This window comes from Rhineura floridana, chromosome 1, assembly GCF_030035675.1.
Source record: "Rhineura floridana isolate rRhiFlo1 chromosome 1, rRhiFlo1.hap2, whole genome shotgun sequence".
NCBI classification, from domain to species: Eukaryota; Metazoa; Chordata; class Lepidosauria; order Squamata; family Rhineuridae; genus Rhineura; species Rhineura floridana.
The window spans coordinates 283,147,907-283,169,413 of NC_084480.1; the positions used below are offsets into that span (position 1 = coordinate 283,147,907).

Genomic DNA, 21,507 nt, shown 5'->3' on the forward strand with positions numbered 1-21,507 from the left:
CCATTAAGTCAATTACGGCTTATGGTGACCCTATGAATCAGCGACCTCCAAGAGCATCTGTCATGAACCACCTTGCTCAGATCTTGTAAGTTCAGGTCTGTGGCTTCCTTTATGGAATCAATCCATCTCTTGTTTGGCCTTCCTCTTTTTCTACTCCCTGCTGTTTTCCCCTGCATTATTGTCTTTTCTAGTGAATCATGTCTTCTCATTATGTGTCCAAATTATGATAACCTCAGTTTCATCATTTTAGCTTCTAGTGACAGTTCTGGTTTAATTTGTTCTAACACCCAATTATTTGTCTTTTTCGCAGTCCACGTTATGCGCAAAGCTCTCCTCCAGCACCACATTTCAAATGAGTTGATTTTTCTCTTATCCACCTTTTTCACTGTCCAACTTTCACATCCATACATAGAGATCGGGAATACCATGGTCTGAATGATCCTGACTTTGGTGTTCAGTGATACATCTTTGCATTTGAGGACCTTTTCTAGTTCTCTCACAGCTGCCCTCCCCAGTCCTAGCCTTCTTCTGATTTCTTGACTATTGTCTCCATTCTGGTTAATGAATGTGCCGAGGTACTGATAATCCTTGACAAGTTCAATGTCCTCATTGTCAACTTTAAAGTTACATAAATCTTCTGTTGTCATTACTTTAGTCTTCTTGACGTTCAGCTGTAGTCCTGCTTTTGTGCTTTCCTCTTGAGCTTTCATCAGCATTCGTTTCAAATCATTACTGGTTTCTGCTAAGAGTATGGTAACGTCTGCATATCTTAAATTGTTGATGTTTCTCCCTCCAATTTTCACACCTTCATCTTGGTCCAATCCCGCTTTCTGTATATGTTCTGCGTACAGATTAAACAAATAGGGTGATAAAATACAACCCTGTCTCACACCCTTTCCAATGGGGAACCAGTCGGTTTCTCCATATTCTTTCCTTACAGTAGCCTCTTGTCCAGAGTATAGGTTGCGCATCAGGACAATCAGATGCTGTGGCATCCTCATTTCTTTTAAAGCATTCCATAGTTTTTCATGATCTACACAGTCAAAGGCTTTGCTGTAGTTTATAAAGCACAGGGTGATTTTCTTCTGAAATTCCTTGCTCCGTTCCATTATCCAACGTATGTTTGTGATATGATCTCTGGTGCCTCTTCCCTTTCTAAATCCAGCTTGGACGTCTGGCATTTCTTGCTCCATATATGGTAAGAGTCTTTGTTGTAGAATCTTGAGCATTACTTTACTTGCATGAGATATTAAGGCAATAGTTCAGTAATTACTGCATTCTCTGGGATCCCCATTCTTTGGAAGTGGGATATATATTGAATGCTTTCAGTCTGTGGGCCATTACTTAGTTTTCCATATTTCTTGACAAATTTTTGTCAAAATTTGGACGGATTTAGTCTCAGTAGCTCGTAGCAACTCTCTTGGTATGCCGTCTATTCCTGTTGATTTGTTTCTTCCAAGAATTTTAAGAGCAGCTTTCACCTCACATTCTAAAATTTCTGGTTCTTCATCATATGGTTCCTCCATGAATGAATCTGTCATCCTTGCATCTCTTTTGTAGAGTTCTTCAGTGTATTGCTTCCATCTTCCTTTTATTTCATCTCGGTCAGTCAGTGTGTTCCCCTGTTGATTATTTAACATCCCTACTGGTGGTTTAAATTTCCCTTTCATTTCTCTAATCTTTTGGAATAGGGCTCTTGTTCTACCTTTTTTGTTGTTCTCTTCTATTGTTATACAAGAACTATTGTAATGGTTCTCTTTGTCCCTATGTACTAGTCGTTGTATAGTTGCATTTAGGGTTCTGACTGTGTTTCTATCTCCTTTTGCTTTTGCTTTCCTTCTCTCTTTAACCATTTTAAGAGTTTCTTCAGTCATCCATTGAGGTCTTTCTCTCTTTTTAACAAGAGGTATTGTCTTTTTGCATTCTTCCCTGATAATGTCCCTGACTTCAGTCCATAGTTCTCTTCTGGTTCTCTGTCAACTAAATTTAAAGCCTCAAATCTGTTCCTTATTTGATCTTTATATGCTTCTGGGATGTTATTTAAATTGTATTTTGGCATGATGATTGCTTTGTTGTTCTTTTTTAGCTTTACTCTGATTTTCGATACGACCAGTTCATGATCTGTACTGCAGTCTGCTCCTGATCTTGTTTTTGCAGAAAGTATGAAACTTCTCCATCTTCTGTTTCCAATTATATAATCAATTTGATTCCTATATTGACCATCTGGTGATGTCCACGTGTACAGTCGTCTTTTTGGTTGCTCAAAAAATGTGTTTGCAAGAAACAAATCATTGGCTTCACAGAATTCAATAAGTCTTTCTCCTGCTTCATTTCTGTCACCTAAGCCGCATTTCCCCACAATTCTTAGTTCTTATCTGTTCCCTACTTTTGCATCAGCAACACCTTGCAAAATTTATACTCAAAAAACTCCAAACATAATAATGGCACTGACTTCTGCAGAATAGTCTCCATTGGACCTCAGGAGTGTCTCAATTTGCACAAGATAAAACGGTGGGAGGTGAAATATATTCTAGCAAAATTCTAGGTGTGCTGTATGTTTTTGACCGTGCCCACCTTGCCTTAAATGAAGTGCTTTAAACATAGCAGGCTGAAACATGCATTCTCTTTTTTCCAACAGCTAGAGTCATTCCTGAAGTAGGAACATATTATAATCAGTCTGATTTTACACCAAACTGCAGTTTCAGATTCAACTGTTAATGCACTCAAAATAGAAATAGAACATAACCAACAATTTGAAATACAAAAGGCTGTCTTCACCATTATATGACATTGACCAATAAAAAGGCGTTGAAATTAATAAAAAATAAGTTTGACACAGATTTCTAGAAAGAATAATGAGGGAAATAAAATTTTCCAGTTTAGATTCTCTGTAGAAACATTAGTAACACAGGAAAGAAGCAAAGTAAGAACACCAACCAACATACAAAAATATAATTCTCCATCTTTGGAGATGGCAGATATTGCCACCACTCACCATATGCTCAGAGGCCCATGTTACCAAATTCTTCTAAGCTACACAGCAAGTGGATTGGACTGTGAAAGACCAACCCAAATTGTGTTTGCATTTTGACAAATTTGTAGGGCAGTCCTATATCTCAGAGAGGAGGTCAGGTCTCCTGCTCCCCTGGTGCATTTACTATAGCTGCCCAATGTCCCTGCTTTTTAAAGTTTGATAGAAATATCTGTGGGCTATAGGTACATTCTTAAATGGCAAGGTTTTTTGCCTATTAGTGAATAATACTTTAATTGTTCGCGTTTGGTTTAGAACCATGGCTTAGTAAACCTGTGTCTGAAAACAAATAAATAAAGTTGCTCTGAAAATATACTTACCCTAGTTTATATAGTACGTATCATTGCCACATATTTTATAAAAAGCATATATCTTTATTTCTTCATTCCACTTCTACTATTCTATATTAAAGCTTTCTCTTTTAAACAACTGCATTTTTACCATTTCTTTTTCAAAGGTAGCAATATGAACAACTGGCTTTTGACACGTCGAATGTTTTTGGTAGATACCCTAAGTGGGCGAGAAAATGACTTGGGAAACCAGCCAAAAATAATCCGAATTGCTAGTGAAATAACAGTAAGGTGAGTTCACATGAAATTTGAACAACCTCAACTCTAGCTTCCCAACTGTAAATTTGACATTATCATGATCTACCTTATTAGTTTGTTGTGAGAAAAGACTTAATAAATATTGTAAGGCACTTTGCAGACTAACAATACAATCCTGTGTATGTTGGCTTAGAAGTAAGCCCAATTGATTTCTTGGTTTGCAGTTTAGGCAGTTAACAACCTCAATCTAAAGAAGTAATTTACCTGCAAGTAAGATGCAGTAAGCACAGGTGAAGCCTTTGTATGAAGTCTGCTCTGTGAGAGTTGTTATTACTGAAGAAGGGTAATTTTGAAAGGAAACTCCTATTCTGTGCAAGTGGTTCATTGTAGAAAATCAACAGTAAGGCAACCTAAAATTGATTTCCACTCAGAGTATATGTATACATTGCAATAGATCATTATAGCCATTGTTGATATCCAGTTTCATTTATCAGAGATCTCTTTTTTGTAAGGGTCTAATTTCTCATCTCCTCTTATTTCCCAGTTAACATTGTGTTCTGTATATTTCTGCAGTATTCGTCTTGTGCCTAACACCCAGAAAGGAGCCATTTATCCACCTCTGATTACAATTGGATACAGTGATGTTCTGGTCCAAAATCCTAGTTCTGAGAATGTGGTGGTGAGTTATTACATAGCTCCTACATTATCTTGAATTTTCCTAGCTTCATTTAACAGTAACACAATCAATCAATCAATCAAAAATTGCATAATCCAGGTATATAATGCCAAAAGTGAATAATGAACAACTAACTATTTATGAACTGGCAAAAACAATGTGGCCATAATTGTACAGATTTCACATTTTAAATTGACTGAAAAATTTGTCATGTTTTTAAAAGAGTCCGAATATGCTGAATAAAAATATGCATTGCCTCTTTAACTCTGCCTGCCCACTGTCAGTCAAAAAGTTTAATTTGGGTTCCTGCATTGAGCAGGAGGTTGGACTCAATAGCCTTATAGGCCCCTTCCATTTTATGATTCTATGATTTTATGATTCTCAGTAGCTTCTGCTTTTCCCAAGTGTGTTGCCAAGTCACAGCTGTGTGCCTCTGAATACCAGTTACTGGAAATCACAGGTGCAGAGAGTCCTGTTGTACTTGGGTCCTGCCTGTGAGTTTCCCATGGACATGTGGTTGGCCATTGTAAGAACAGGATATTAGACTAGATGGGCCTTTGGCGAGACCAAGCAGGCTCTTCTTATGTTCTTATATGCATGGTCCTGATCCTTTCCCCTTCTTACTTCTTGGTTCCTAATTGCAACCAGCAGCTACTCACTGCAGAAACAGTGATTTGCTGAATAGGCTTGAACCCTGCTAACTCTCAAGCACTGCTTGGAAGAAAAGGAGGATGCAGGAGAGAGATAAGACTGCAAGAGCAGGATCTCACCTCTCTGGTATAAGTTCTCAATTTCTTCCTTCTTCCACACTGGTGCTTAAAGTTGCAAATGTTTTTGCACACCAGATTATAACTGTTACTAAAAAATATTTATATAGCATTTTTAATTTGCAAAAGGAATTACAATCTTTATCATCTTACATTCTGTGAGATGGATTGCTGTTATTCTCATCTTACACTGTTGACTACATTCCCGTCTGTATGTGATTTGCCCAAGGTGACATACCAAGTCTCTGGCATAGATGATCTGTGGTAGTATCTTCCATACTCCAGATCTAATTCTGTATGTAGACATTGGCAGACATTTCCATCACTGTATTCTGTCTAGGTTACAAGAACTTCAAATCCAGACCTGCAGTCTAATTTTCATACAAAGCTAGAATTTCTTCAGAACACCTGTTGTCCTTTCTGTTGTCATTGACTGTGTTGTTGATTTCTTTCGGTAATGTTCATGGTTCCTACTGAAAGTCCTTAGCCTGCTTGTCATGCTTTTATGCCATCAAATTCTTGAGCCAAAGCTTCTGAAAGCACTCAGCACATGAAATTAGCCCATAACTGAACATTGTTTTCCTTATTCACATTTAAGTTTGTGTAATTTAATGCAGCATGAAATGTGGCATTTAGGATATATTATTTTATTAAAATGTTAAAAGAATTGCTTCACTGTTCAGGTGTCCTTCTCAGTCAACTACGAAATGAACCAGTCAGAGGCTCGAATTCAGACTGATGTAAGTTTTCTCTCTGGATCAAATGTTAATTCTTTTACCGTATATTTGATTTTGTAAAAAAAGCAGCAGAAGCATAAATCTTTGTTTCCTGCAGATAGCACTAGGTGTTTTGGGTGGTGTGGCAGTTCTATGGTCCCTTCTCAAAACTGCTGGCTGGAAGAGGCGTATAGGGAGCCCCATGATTGACTTACAGGTATGAATGACTGGGAGTCCTAAATATGTTGCCTCTCTCTCTCTCCCTCTCCCCCTGTGGTCCTGGACATTTGGGAAGGGCTGCAGGAAGCAAACAGTTATCTGCCACTTGTTATATGACTTGTGGGTTAGGATCAGACCTTTGTGTATCTCCTTCCTTCACAACCAAAACTATATTCCAGATGTTTCATTCAATTAAAATAATACAATTTATATAGCACTTTGGGGTATCTTCATGTACATAATCTCAATAATCTTTCTACAGCTTCTGTGAATTGGCCATTATTATTACCCCATATAGTGGATGTGAGGACATAGAATAATGAAATCCTAATGTTTTAATGACTGAGGTACACAGTTCACACTCTTAGCCACTACATAACACCAACTGTCTGCTGGAGATGTGCTTCCCATTGTAGGTCTTCGTTTGTGCCCTGTATGTCTCTTGTTGAGGGAAGCTTCCAAATAGATTGTGGGAGAAACAACTAGGGAGATGTTAGGAACATAGGAAGTTGCTTTATACTGATTCAGACCATTCGTCCATCTAGCTCAGTATTGTCTACACTGAGTGGCAGCATCTCTCCAGGGTTTCAGGCAGGGTTGTCTCCCAGCCTTACCTGGAGATGCTGAGGTTTAGGCAAAAGGTTCAACCATTCTTTTATACTTGCAGCTGCGAAGAGTGTGGCTGGTATGTGGGCTGAAACAGTGTCATGTATGAAGCCCTGAGAATCTTTGTGATCACGGTTGGCCATGATCTGCAGAGGGTTTTGATAAAATGTGGAAGGAGACCCAGTAGGAAATAGTTAAAAGTGTTGTCAGAAAAAGTCAGGATTATGAACCAGGAAGATGGTCCCATCATAGTAATCAGTATGAAGGAGAGTCAGTTTTAAATGGACCCAAAGTTGCAGATAGTCAGTCAAAGGAAGCCAAAACTGAGGAGTGGCCATTGGTCCATCTAGGTCAGTATTGTTTACACTGACTGGTAACAGCTCTCAGGAGTTTCAGACCAGGAATCTTTCCCAGTCTTAACTGGAGATGCTGGGAATTGATTCTGGGTTTTTCTGCATGCAGAGTATGTGCTCTGCCTCTAAACTATGGCCCTTCCCCAGGCTAGATGTAGCATGGGAAGAAAGAAAAGTTGAGAAGCATGAAGTGGGAGCTTGAGCCAAAAAAACAGAGCCTGACCTTGAAACATTGATCTCTAGTAGAAGGGATCATTGAGGGTAGCAAGTAGCTCTGGGGATGAGTCTTCTGCTAAAGAAGATCTAATGGATTCATGGCTTATGAAGATAAATTGTTGAGTATTGGCAGTTCAAGATACATACATGTATTGGAATTCAAAACAAATGGGGAAAAACCTTCATTATTCATTAGCTGCCTCTCTTTTTATTTGAACATAATTGCCTTTATAAACAGAGACCACACACAGCCTTTTCATTTCAGAAGTTTTTTTTTATTTTTACAAAAAGCTATAATTAATAAAATGTTCCAACTGAAGATTCATTACCAGGCAGTGGAGCCCAGCAACATTAAGTTAAATCTTCTGTTATCTAAGAACACATATGTGTGTGAACACATTCAGCATTTCTGAAGCAACATCTCTGCTTATCCCTTCAAGTTCATGGTGCAGCTCAGTTCACTGGAGAATCATTGAAGGTGATGAAACCTACATGGGCAGTGTAGCAGTATATAATTGTGCATCATGCTACCTCATTGTGCAAACGCAGCAGTAAGAAACTGTGGGGACCTGTTCTCTTAATACAGTCCCAAATTCAGGTGTTGAACTGTGGTTGTCCCCCATTTTTTGAAATGCTGCTGTGAAGCTACTAGATAGATGAGCCTGTGTAAATGTAGCATTTCTGTCTGTCTCTGGGACACCTTGATTGTCTACCATTGCATCTAATAAATTTGTAATCTGATGTTGTAGACAGTTTTGAAGTTCTTGCTATTCTACGCTGGAGACCTTGCAAATGTTTTCTTCATCATCACAGTGGGAACAGGGATTTATTGGCTTATATTCTTCAAAGTAAGTTTTATTGTGTGTTTTTTCTGAGACAAATAAACAGTTGTGACTAATTAGTTGGCATCTAAATGTTTACATGTTTGTTTTCCCTTTTGGCTTTTCTCACCAGACCACTGAGGCAAGTTGTATCTGTAAAATATTCTCTATGTTTGTTCTTTATACTTTCAATTTACTTCTTCCTCTGATTATAAATGTGCATGCAGTAGCAAATAGAGCTAGTTTAAAATGCTCCAAATCCTAATTTTCTTCAGGCTTTAGTTTCTTTTGCAAAAGCAGCCACTGTTTTATATTCAGATGTAAAAATTGGTATGGTGTGATGAAACATACATGTAGTTGCAGCCTGTTTGGTTTAATGGAGGCTCTTCTCTCCACAGGCACAGCAGTTTGTCTCTGTTCTCTTACCTCTGCCAAGTCAGGAAGACAATTTTGTTTCTTACATTGGATGTGCTTTTGCTCTGAAGGTAAGCAGATTGCTCATCTGATACTGTGGCTAAGCTTGGTTTCTAAATGTAAAACTTTTACCAGTTTTTCAATGCTAGATTGAAAACAGCATTCATTAGCAAGTCTCCACTTTTGCTGTTATCTGAAGAAAGAAAAAGGTCTCAATTGTAAGGTATCACTTCCTTAATATATTCCCATAGTATAAGGTTCAAAAAAGAGACTTAACAGCAAATATAACATGTCCTTCTAGATATATTTTTGAAATTTAGTCAAAATTATAGACTTGTAATGTCTATACTTGCACATAAGGCCCATCTCTGGGTTCACTTCAGGCACTCTGTTTTGGAGTTCTGAAGTTTCAGCCACCTTCAAAAAAATTATAGGAAAATGCAGGGTTTTAGCACAGCAGTGATTTCCCAAGGAGTAAACAGCATCAACGAAAGAAACTCATGTTCTTTCTTACTCAGTTCTTGTTTTGTATGAAAAATGTAGTTTTTGATTAATTTGTAAACATTTAAAAGTGTAGCATATCTCCAGGCAAGTCAGTAGAGTACCACACTTCCGCATGCGGTTCAGCACTGGATTTGGACAGAGAGAGGGCTTGAGAAGACAATTTAAGTAGACTGGCCTTTGCTGGAACCTGAAAGGTGGACTACTTTAGAGTTGTAAGCTACACTGTCTCCCATTCACAGCCCCCCCCCCCCGACTATGGAAATAATAAATTATTAGGGTTGTCAGGACAATTTTGTCTTTTAACGTTTAAAGCCTAACAAAAATACATTTTTCAAATGAAATAAAACTTGAGTTAGAATACAATTGGTCATATCCAATGCTGCTGTTCCACTAGCACAGCAGACTTGCAGTTGCACAACAGAACTTTCCGCTGCTCTCCTCTCCCCACATGCTCACCCTAAAAAACTGCTCCAGAAGGTTGGAAGACCCACTGGAGCAGATTTTGAAGACATGCGGGGAAAGGAAGGGAAAGAGGAAGTCCCATTGTATGAGCAGAATTCTGCATGCACAGCATTGCATACAACCCAGTGTCCTGTCTTTCCTACCATTTTTGCTGGAAAAAGAGCTGCTGCTGTCTAATCACAGCTGTGCTACAGTCCATGGGCATCTGGTAGGCCACTTTGAGGACAGTATGTTGAACAAGATAGGCCTTTGATCTGATCTATCAGGACTTTCCTAATCTTACATTCATGGGACTCAATGGAACTTGTATCCGACTAGCATTTGTATGGCGATAGTCCTGTTGATTTCAATGGTACAGATGTAAGCACATGATCTTTCACTGCAATCTTTGGGAGTTAAGAGTTATTAATTTTGATCTGACTGTGGTTACAGATTTCTCAAGAGTTGGGGGGAGATTTGCAAGTTAAATTGTCAAAATGGCAACAGGTTTTTACAGTGAAATCATATTTCATGTACTACCCATGATCTAGAGCCACCACCTCTAGTCCTAATACACACACACACACAGCTACTGTTGATGGCTCTATGAGGTAGAAATATTGGCTAGGAATTGGTCTTTTTCTGCACCCAGCCTTTTTAGAGTGCAGCGGAAACATTTATCTTTATATAATGCTGAATGATGAATCTTTGTTTTTCATTAATTGTCTTCCTTTTCTAGATTGCAGTGGAAACGCTTATGTTTTTATAATTCTGAATGATGAATCCTTGTTTTTCATTAATTGTCTTCCTTTCCTAAATGCCAATTTAAATTCATTTTTGTTTCATTAAATAATTTCCTTAGGCACTGCAATTTTTGCATCTGCTTGTTTCCCAACTTACGACAGATATCTTCTTCATTGACTGGGAACGTCCTAAAGGAAAAGTTCTGAAAGCAGTTGAAGGTATTTGAAAACCAACCCTTTTGAGTATAGGCAGAGCAATTAATTATTACATGTGTCCTTCCAAAGGCCTATTTAATTTTATTACATTTAACCTCTGAGGAAAGTCTATGGCTGCATTCCAACAGTACTTTATTCCAGTTTCTCAATGCTTCCTTACCTGTTTTTTGCATTTTATGTGATGTTTCACATGATGTAAAAGCCACTTCTGGAGATTTAGTAGGCTCTGGTGGACAGTTAATGCTCATTTCTGTCTTAATTGCTTCAAAAGCATTTGCACCCATTAACCCGGAAAATTTCAGGAGTTTAGAATGTTATTCTTACCACAGTTTTCTTGGGATCAGTCCATCACTACTCACATAATGAAATCTGGGATAGCATACAGAAGCACACATGCACATAAAGGGGAGGGCGACATGTCCAATGCCATGCATAGTTGTGTCATACCATGCCCACAAGAGTGAATGAAATTTAGCACAACATTGTAATATATTGATGAAAAACCCACAGTTCCATAATACAACAGATGCTGAAGTGTGAAGGAACATTAGAAATTGGGACAGAAATACTAGCATTATAATTAGAAAAAATAATGCAATAAATCCCACATCTGAATGCAGCCTACGTGTTGTCCCAACTTCCAGTAATGCCATTACTGATGTGTATTGGTGATAGACTGCTGGTACACCATTAATCTATGGGACTCCACAGTTGAAGGGAAGCATACTATGACCTCTGCCATCAGTCGGGGGGGGGGGGGGCAGGATCACTAGGAAGTTCTATTCCCTACCTTCTAGGAAGAACGCCACCCTGGCTTTGCATGTCAGCCAGAGAAGGAACAGTTGCATGTTTCTATGTATACGGACCAGAGAATGTGCATATTGCCTGGATAATGTACAGAATGCAGTCGAGATATGCCCATTCCACAAGCCCTGTTGGGGATTATGTATACTGTCCAGAGAATATACTAAATTCAGCCAAGATGTGCACAATCCCCAAAGCCTGTTGGAGACTATGCATAATGGCCAGAGAGTGTACAAATGTCAGTTGATATACATAACTTTCCCAAGGCCTGTTGGAGAGTATGTATATTGACCAAGAAATGTGCAAAATTCCCCCTTCAGCGATGGATTATGTACAGATTATGTATGTAATGATGGATTTTGAGTACATGTGTATCCTTGAGGCCTGGCGAATGTGCACAGTGGCTAGTTGTTATGTACATTAACCAATTTACATTCCCCTTAGCATATATATAAAATATTCTTTACATCACTTTATGACTTACAACCTCAAGACAATTCACAGTACAAAACTTAAAATGAAGTCACAAAGGTGTTCAGAATTAGATAGAGGCAACTGGTTGAGATTTGAGGTGTGTGAGAGAAGTGATGATTCCTGATTCCAGAAGCAAAAGGAATTGTACATAAACATAAAATAATCCCTGTTAATTAATTTGTCAAGCAGCTGATTTTGCACATTAAACATGCGTTACAGCAAATATCTGCACTTTTTGAAGTCTTGGGGCACAATGCAGCCCAGGTTAAGCACCTCAAAGTTTCACTGATTTCCAGGGGGAAATTCTAGTCATGTCCTTAAGTCCTCTGTTTTAATCAGCCAGAGGTTTTCTAAGTTTAGTTAGCCTATGCCCTTAATGTGTATTTACTTTTTCATAAGATATGAAGCAGCTACACACCATTTTCCCACTGTGTATTGTTACACGTGTCCATTTGAATCATCACATGCATGTATACCCCCTGGAAATTCAAACGCCACCCCTGAGAGTGTAGTGCAACATTTTGCTGGAATTAAACCCACACATCACTGTTATGTGTATATAACCTTACCCTTTGTTGTTGTTGTTTATATGCCTTCAGGTCAATTATAACTTATGGCAACCCTATGATATATATATATATATATATATATATATTCATAGGGTTTTCATGGTAAGAGGTATTCAGAGGTGGTTTACCATTGCCTTCCTCTAAGCTTATGGCACCCAGTATTCCCAGGCGGCCTCCCATCAAAAATACTAACCAGGCCTGACCCTGTCTAGCTTCCAAGATCAGACGAGATCAGGTGTGTTCAGGGTAGTATGGCCATAGGCAACTTACCCTTAACCCCTTTAAAACACACAAAGAGTAAAATAAAGATTGGTTTATTAAAAGACGAAACAGGAAAAATCTTGCCTTAACAATTAATCAATGCGAGCAACATTTACTTTACCCCAGTCATTCATTCCCTAACACTATAGATAGAATAAGACAGGGACCCTAAACCTATGGTACATTCAGAGTCGCATCAAGTCATATAGTGAGAATACAGTGAGACTCTAAGGTCAGAAGGAACTTCTGTATCTGGCTCATGAGCCAAGCTCTGCCTTTACTGTAACCTTTGCTAGACACAAAAGATCTCACCCTTCCTTAGTTCTCATGGTTCTGTGCAGCCCTCATGGGTGCATTGTATAGAGTGCATTGTGTAGAGTGAGGCAGCAGTTGAGCCCCTGAGTGAGGTGCTACCGACTCCCAAAAATGCTGGGTTTAAACACACTTTGGGTCTCTATTGGATGAATGTAAATTGGGAGGGGAAATGCTGACATGACATGTGAAAGACAATGGGAACATTTGGAATTGCCAATAGGGGTTCTGGGTTTACCAGATGTGTTTCCTGATAAGACTCCTGTCCCTTGAGGAACGTTACTGTAAATTCCTTGTTTTGGGTGATTGATATCTTATCCCCTAAAGGTCAAAGGATATCACAACCTTTATCCAAATGGCCCCATTGTTTGTTGGAAGCATCTGTTTCCAAAGATACAGAAACTGTGCCTTTTGACTCCTGGCAATTACAGATAGCTTGTGATTCTACAGAAGGGCTGTTTCCCAGGATTCTTTGCAACTCTTAGGCTTCCAAACTTTGGTTCACTGAGGTGAATCAAAGAATGAAAAATCCACCAAAATTATAAATACCCTTCACAACAGTATATTTCTTGGAAGCAGGCTGTGGTAAGCCTTGACTGGTCCCAGCTCAGATGTGCATGTTTTGGTAGTAGCCATTTTTCATATTACAGGTGAAAAGGTCATTTAAGATTGTTTTGAATATTTTTGGGGCTGCCCTTGGCCCTGGTTTGAAAGCTCCAGATGGTGCAAAATGCGGAGCCTAGACTGCTGATGGGAGCACATGGCCAACAACATGTTACACCACTCTTAAAACATCTGCACTGGCTGCTCAGTGCACATCTAAATGCCTGCTGAAAACCTTTCTGTTCTGCCAGGCTTATACAAGCAGTTTTATTGTATTTTTAATTGCATGATTGTTTTGTTTTAACATTTTTAAACCGCTTTGATGTTTTTAATGAAATAGCGGTATACAAATATGTTTATAAATAATTTTATATTTGATCTGTGTAATCTTTTTATGGTTTAATATTTTATATTAAAATGTAAATCACTGAGAGATGGGTTAGAAATTGAAACAAATAAAATACATGTTTAATATGGACAGCTGGGATGGGGAACCTCTGGTCCTTCAACTTATGTCGGCCCCAGCCAGCATAGTCAGTGGCTAGGTATGATGGGAATTATAGTCCAACAATACCTAGAGAGTATACCTAGAGGTTCCCCATACCTGTTCCCCTTGAATGTGTCAAGTAGCCTCAAGAAATAAGGAATTCCCATGTCCCAGCTGTATTTTTTTATATGACCATGTACCTCCACTAATAACTGTCCATGCGTCTGGGGTGATGGCTTTCTGATAAAGTGCTAAATGAGTTGGGGCTACGTTATTTGAAGGACCACTTACACTGATATGAATTGGTTGGTGCCCTAAGATCGACTGCAGAAGCCCTGTTCACAGGCACACCATCAAGATCAATAAGGTCAGCAAGAGCAAAAGGCAAGGTTTTTTTCACAGGTGTCCCACTTCAGCTCCCATAACAAGAATTTTAAAGTTACTACCAAAGGATTGTTATGAGCAGATAATGCTTAAGATATAAGAAGCAGGGAAGGGAGAGATTGCGGGGTGTACTTTGGCACAACTCCGCATCCCATCCTCCCTAACTTCAGACAGCTGCAAGCCGATATGCTTGTTTACGGTTGCTCAAGCATAGGACGATCTGCCCCCATCTCTGCCAGAGGACTTACAAACTTGTGACCAAAATTCATGAAGGCCACCGAAATAAATGCCCAGCCGATTGCAGCAGCTAAATTAAACTTTAGGCCCCCACTGTTTTATTCAGTAAACGGGGCAAGGGGCACGGAGCCAAGATGGTAATGACCAGAAGCAATTACCAGGAGCTGGCTCTAACTGTGGAAGCAACTGCTGCGCTAAATAGTGTCCAGAACAAGATTACAGAATACTTTTTCCCCATTAATGACCTACCTCCCTCGACGCCACAGAAGCCCTTATCTAACTCCACAAATATATGGTCAGAAAATGAATGGACTGTAGCACATCCCCTCTCTGCTAAACTCCATACGTCCTTTCCAGCTGCCAAAAGCCTTGCAGAGGAACTGCAGGATGTAGGTCTAAATTTTCCCTCAAGTGCAATAAATGATGAGCTGCTTTCAGTATTTCTTACCATTGACTCTTATTGCCCTCTTATGGGACAACCAATAACCTCAGCTGAGAGTGAAAGGGAAAAGGATGGATCCCTTTCTCCAGACCCTCCACAAGACTGGCAGCCCCTTCTGCTTGCGGAAATGAAGGTAGTTAAGGCATATATTTCAGAAACAAACAATCTACTTACCACACTGGTGGGAGTATTAGCGCCCCCAAGAGGCGGAAGAACAGCTACAGAAAATGCTATCTACAGACCTGAACCGCCTTATAGCCGTACTCCAGACATGGGCAAAAACGGGCAGAAAGAGGAAGAAAAAATCCACTTCTGCTTTAAACACCAACCAACCCAAAAAATATTAAGAACAGCAAGTCCAATAATTCTAATAAGATGAACTTCAAACCTTTGTTCAAACAATTGGAGGTTACAATGAAGAAGGATTCATCAAATGCCCTGTGCCAGGACACCCGGAGAAAATCTTCGCTGCAGCTGACGGAGCCTCAGTCAGATTCTCAGAGCATTACTTCGGTCAAGGACATGGCAGAACTGGAGTCTATTCTGAGGGACCACTCGGAGCAAAGGCCTGAGTCAATTGAAAGACAATAAGGTGGAACCTGACACTGCAATCGGACAAGCTGGTCATCTGGTACAAACATAATGTCAGGGGACGGCGCCCCCTATTTCTGAGTATTTCGTTCTTGGACAACTGTCTCTGTCAGGCGATGCATGCCCCATGGTGAACAAACTTCATCAGATCAATGAACAATATTTCCAACAACGTATGGGATTGGCGCCTGATTATTACTTGTCACTCCAGCAAGGAAGTCAACCAAATTCTTAGCACAAGGGGCGGCCTAAAAGGAATGGGTATATTCGTACAAAGATACTATACTAACGCTGCACCTCCAATGCCGTTAGTTAGATCTCACTTACGTAGTTTGTCCAGTAGCATGGCCAATTTTGAAGATTCTCTAAGGACCAATAACTACATGCACACTGCCCACCAGGCCCCTGATCCTTTGAAGCCACAATTCTCTCTCGCAGCCGTGCCATTATTGATGCCTGCTCTCCTACAGGAACTAGAACCAGAGGAGCTTCAACTCATGGAGCTCTACGTCCAGCTCCCAGCTTCTGAGAGATTGGCGTTGGTCTCCAAGCTACATCTTCTGATCCAACGAGTCAGAACCGTGGACAGTTGTGAGTCATTGATATCCTCACCTGCTCCTTCAAATGATGCCATAGGAGCTTTTTCCATCACCAAACTCGTGGACAAATCAAGAACTCCTAACAGGCCAAGATTGACCTCATTTGAAGCAACGGTCCCCAGATCTACTAATTCCAGCCGGCGTACGAACGGAGCAGTTTTTCGGGACGACACGGGAGCCTTAAATAGAATTTCGGCCCTTAATTGACATTCACCCTCCGCCGTTTTGCATCTCCTCTCCTGGAACATAGCTGGCTGGAACAGTAAACAAAGCGACCCAGAGTTGATCTCTTACCTTAACAACTTTGATGTAATATTTCTCCAAGAGACCTGGGCAACCTGTAGATGGTTTTTCCTCCAGACACCTGCCAGCCACGCTTGTAGCAGGCAGGAGAGGCAGACCAGAAGGGGGTTTGGCAATTTTGATTTCCACTGAACTGGCCATCCAAGTTAGAGATCTTCAACCTTTGAATTCAACGGCCTTGGCAGTGTGCCTAGAATTTAATACCCTTTCGGTCTTGTGTATTAATGTCTACCTGCCTCCCAATTATATACGTTCTAACACGGTCCTGATTTGGGAGGAGCTTGATAATTATTTGCTAGACTTGGAGGCACAGTATCCCAGAGCATATCTGCTCATCATGGAGGACTTTAACGCGAGGATTGGACCAAATAATAATGCCCTTTTTTCATCAAGGTTATGTGGGGGTGAAAACTGTGACCACCTTATCCCTAATTCTAACAGGTACTCGAAGGACTTCAAAATTAATTATGGGGGAATATGCCTAGCTCGCTTGGCTGGTAATCATAACCTGACCATACTTAATGGCCTTGAACATCTAGGCCCCAGTGCGGAATACACTTATATTTCCTCTCACGGAAGGAGTGTTATCGATTATGCAATGATCGCCCCCCAACTACTTAACTTGATCTCTGCCTTCAAGGTAGGTAATAGACAAAACAGTGACCACCTACCGCTCAACATCGAGTGCGTTTGCCCCAAGAACTCCAGGCTAGCGAATTTCCATAACCCCACCCTCAGCGGCAAGTATTTTAAGGGCAGAAGGACAAGATGGTCGACACAGCTGGCCCTTAGGTCTGAAAATTTCCTGTTTTCCCCTTCGGCCATGGCCATTTGGGAAAATTTAAGGAAAGCCAATAACCCCCAGTCAGCTCTAGATGAATATTCATCTTTAATTTCTAATTTGAACATCGCCCTTTTTCCTAGACAGCTTGCCCCCAAAAAAACCTTTAGCTGTAAGGCGAAATGGTTTGATGGGGAATGCTTGGCCTTAAAATTACAGCTGAGGAACGTATACACGCATTACCGTCAGCAAAATCTCTCCCAGCTTCCCTCTGAATATTATGTCATCAAAAGGGAATACAAATCCCTGCTGACTTCTAAGAAAAGGCTATCTGTACAGCAAGAGTGGGAGACCTTAATTCGGGTATGGAGATCTAAAGATTCCAAAAGCTTTTGGGCCATCATCTCTAACACTTCCCGCACTGAATTCATGGCACCTTGTAATATCCCCCCCCCCCCAGACTTGGGAATGGTACTTCACCGACATGTTCGCGGAAGTCCGACATGCAGATCAAAGTCCCTTTGTCCCCCCTGATCCATTGGCTCTCCCGCCATGGCCTCCTGTTTCCCAGGGAGAAGTAAAAGCTCTGATTGCCGCTCTGAAGGCGGACAAGGCGCCGGGCCCTGACAATATCCCGTCAGAAATGCTGATAAAATTTCCAGACTGGTGGGCGCCTATTTTAGCCAATTTATTCACTAAAATCAACAATGCCGGCCTTGTTCCGGAATCTTGGAGCGAAGCAATAGTCGTGCCTATATTCAAGAAGGGTGATAGAGAGGACCCCTCTAATTACAGGCCAATTAGCTTATTATCGACCATCGGCAAATTATACGCTGCATACTTGAAAGTAAAGCTTGATGCCTGAATGGAGGAGTATGATATATTAGGCAAAGAGCAGGCCGGGTTCAGGAAAGGCTGCTCGGTTCTCGATCACTGTCTAGTTCTGAGTCACCTGGCAGAAAAATACAGTAAGCTAAGAGGCAACGGCCTATATGTGGCCTTTGTGGATCTCAAAGCCGCTTTTGATTCAATCCCACGGAACAATCTATGGCGCAAGTTAGCAAACACTAACATAGACAAAAGGCTATTAACCCTGATCTACAACTTATATCAGCGCACCTCTCTACATGTACACTGTGGTCTAGAGGGAGGCTTAACTGATCCCATCCTCTCTAACAAGGGGGTGAGACAAGGGTGCATACTAGCTCCCCTGTTATTCAACCTCTGTCTAAATGACTTGAGATCATTTTGTCTTTCCCAGGAATTTCATTCCCCCAAAATCGCAGACGTAAGATGTCCTTTACTTTTATACGCAGATGATGTGGCTTTGCTTTCCCTTTCCAAAGTGGGTCTCAAGTGAATGCTCCGAGCCTTCATGCTTTATTGTAGTGACAATCGACTTATTATCAACTACCCTAAAACCAAAATCCTGGTATTTTCTAACCGTAAAATAACCTCTCCCTGGTCAATTAATGGTCACCAAATTGAACAGGTCTCCCACTTTAGGTACTTAGGAATCATATTCCACTCCACGATGAAATGGACAACCCATATCAGAGTGGCGATCAAGAATGCCCGTAATACAGTAAAGGGTGTATTACGCTTCTTTTTCACCAAAGGGGGGCAGTATGTGCCAGCAGCTATACAGGTTTTCAAAGCCAAAATCATCCCTCAAATTCTTTACGGGGCCCCTATATGGATACATTCATTTAACTCCTCAGTGGAAGCAGTCCTTTCCCTTTTCCTACGCAGGGTGCTTGGGGTTCTGAGATGTGTCGCTTCTGCAGCTGTTAGGTTAGAGTGCGGCTGTGTATCCCTGGAATGCACGGCATGGCTGATGGCCGTAAATTTTTGGGCCGACCGTGCCTATAATCCGCAGCCAGGCTTTACATCTGCCCTTTGGAATGACGATTTCACATCCAACTGGAGCAAAAAACTTTTTGCGAAATTTTTGCAGTTAGGTTTCTCTGGGAAATTCCTAGCATCCCAACCACTTATTTTGGCAAAAGCCCATATTCGGTCTCGGCTTAGAGACTTTGATTTGCAATCCTCGTTTGATAGAGCCTCTAAAGTATGCTCTCCCCTCTTTTTGAAGTTAAAAATGGATCCCGGAAACTTTGCCCCTTATCTAGATTTTTTTACAGTACCCAAATTCAGATTAGCCTTTACCAAGGCCAGATTCAATTCCCTATACTCCGCATTGCTGAGCGGGAGGTTTTCTGGCCTTCCCGCCGAACAACGCCTCTGTCCCTGTGGTATGGGTTCCATTGAAACCCTTCAGCATTCATTTTTAAATTGCCCTCTATACTCACAGTTAAGGGGAAAATTCCTCTCCCCCCTTCTGGTAAGGTACCCATATTAGCCTCCAGAATCCATAATATCTTACCTGCTGGCTGGTTCTGATAGGGAAATCTCCCTTCAAGTAGCTAAGTTTATCCATGCCTCCCAACAAATACGGACATCCTTGCCCTCTTGAGTGTAAGTTCTCGTTTTGATGCAATTTTACCTTGTACTGTTTTAATGTTTTACCGTGTTCTCATTTTATTTCTCCTTTTATGCTGCTCTTTGAATATACTGTGGGTCTTTGACCGCAATAAACTTGAACTTGAGCTTTTAAACAGCCCTTAAAAGGCCTTTTTATTCCAACCTGCTTTTAATTGCTGATGTTGGTCTGAAGCTTTTTTAACTGTTTATTTTTTGGTGTTTGCTTATCTGGATTGGGATGTTTTTAATTCTGCTGCCATGTATTTCATAAGTGTTTATATTCTATTTTACTTTTTAAGTTGATTGTTTATGGTCTTGTGCTAAAATACATTTTTATTAGGTACAAGCTGCTTTGTGGCAGCTATTTGGCTGGAAATGCATAATATAAATAAATAAAATTTAAGACAGGTTGAACTATGCTTCTTCATAGGAGAAGGTGGCATAAGAAGTATTTCTGCACCAGTCAGCATATGGAGAACATATTTCATAGCAAATGAATGGAATGAAATTCAGACCATCAGGAAAATAAATCCTCTCTTCCAAGTGCTGGCTATTCTTTTCTTTTTAGAGGTGATTTCCAGGTTTTGTTATCATTCATTTGATGTTTGCAGTTTCTGAACACAATATGTAGGCAATACTCCAAAACAAGTTGGGTAAGTTGATGAGAAAATAGTATAATATAATAGCAATAGCATATGGATTGTATCCAACAAAGTCATCCCATTAGCACAGGGACGTCTGCCTGAGCAGTGGGACTTCCTCTTCCTGTGCACTGCTTGCATTCTCTCCAGTCTATTCTGAGGGTTTCCCTAACCCTCCTGAGCAAAATTACAGGAGCATGAGGAGAAGGAGAGGAAGTCTCGTTGCACAAACAGAAGTCCTTCTGCTAGCAGGACAACTTCTTAGATACAACCCTATGGCTATATCGTGTGCTGTTGTGCTTCTTTCATTTTGATTGATCTCTCATAGTTTAGTTATCTGTGTGCTTAGTGTATACGTGACACACAGAAAGTTGCATGTAAATTACAGATAGCACAAGACAACCAGACATCAGTCTTAATCTATTCAAGATGCACCATCAGCTTAAAAAATCTGTACTAACTAAATAAAATGGTTAGCTAATGCTTTCTCATGCACACATAATAAGAAAGCAGGTGAGGACTAATTGTCTCATGCACCTATTATTAATAAACAAGACAAAGTGTTCTGTGTTAATGCTGTTTCTGTGTAACCTGCAGAGCTATTGCCAGTACTGCCTTCACTTTGGATTTGAGTTTCTATAACAATATTTTACAGATTTGATTCTTATTTATTTATTTATTTATTGCATTTGTATAACGCCCATAGTCAAAGCTCTCTGGGTGGTTTACAACAATTAAAAACATTAAAAACAAATATACAAATTTAAAAACACATGCTAAAATACCTGGGAGAAGAGGAAAGTCTTGACCGGCACCAAAAAGATAACAGTGTTGGCACCAGGCACACCTCATCAGGGAGATCATTCCATAATTTGGGGGCCACCACTGAGAAGGCCCTCTCCCTTGTTGCCAGCCTCCCAGCTTCCTGCAGAGGAGGCACCCAGAGGAGGGCCTTGGATGTTGAGCGTAGTGTACGGGTGGGTTTATATTGGAAGAGGCGTTCCATCAGGTATTGTGGTCCTAAGCCGTGTAAGGCTTTATAGGTTAAAACCAGCATCTTGAATCGAACTCGGAAACACAGGTAGCCAATGCAAGCAGGCCAGAATCGGTTTTATATGTTCAGTCCATCTGGTCCCTGTTACCAATTTGGCCGCTGCATTTTGCACAAGCTGCAGTTTCCGAACCATCTTCAAAGGCAACCTCACGTAGAGCACATTGCAATAATCTAACTTGGAGGTTACCAGAGCATGGACAACTGAAGTCA

General features: G+C 40.5%; 1 protein-coding gene and 1 pseudogene across 4 annotated transcripts in view; one reads left to right on the forward strand and one right to left on the reverse strand.

The window, feature by feature from the left end:
* The window catches only part of TMEM67 (transmembrane protein 67), a 66,125-nt gene that overhangs the window by 33,729 nt on the left and 10,889 nt on the right, over positions 1 to 21,507 (forward strand). For all 4 annotated transcript variants that reach the window (XM_061602971.1, XM_061602943.1, XM_061602952.1 and 1 more), the window contains exons 13-20: positions 3,489 to 3,612; positions 4,153 to 4,258; positions 5,706 to 5,762; positions 5,857 to 5,955; positions 7,882 to 7,980; positions 8,352 to 8,438; positions 10,175 to 10,274; positions 20,033 to 20,172. In XM_061602971.1, coding sequence (XP_061458955.1) covers positions 3,489 to 3,612; positions 4,153 to 4,258; positions 5,706 to 5,762; positions 5,857 to 5,955; positions 7,882 to 7,980; positions 8,352 to 8,438; positions 10,175 to 10,274; positions 20,033 to 20,172 — 812 coding nt within the window. The remainder of the gene's footprint in view (positions 1 to 3,488; positions 3,613 to 4,152; positions 4,259 to 5,705; positions 5,763 to 5,856; positions 5,956 to 7,881; positions 7,981 to 8,351; positions 8,439 to 10,174; positions 10,275 to 20,032; positions 20,173 to 21,507) is intronic.
* Positions 12,262 to 12,381, reverse strand: LOC133375845 (5S ribosomal RNA; annotated as a pseudogene).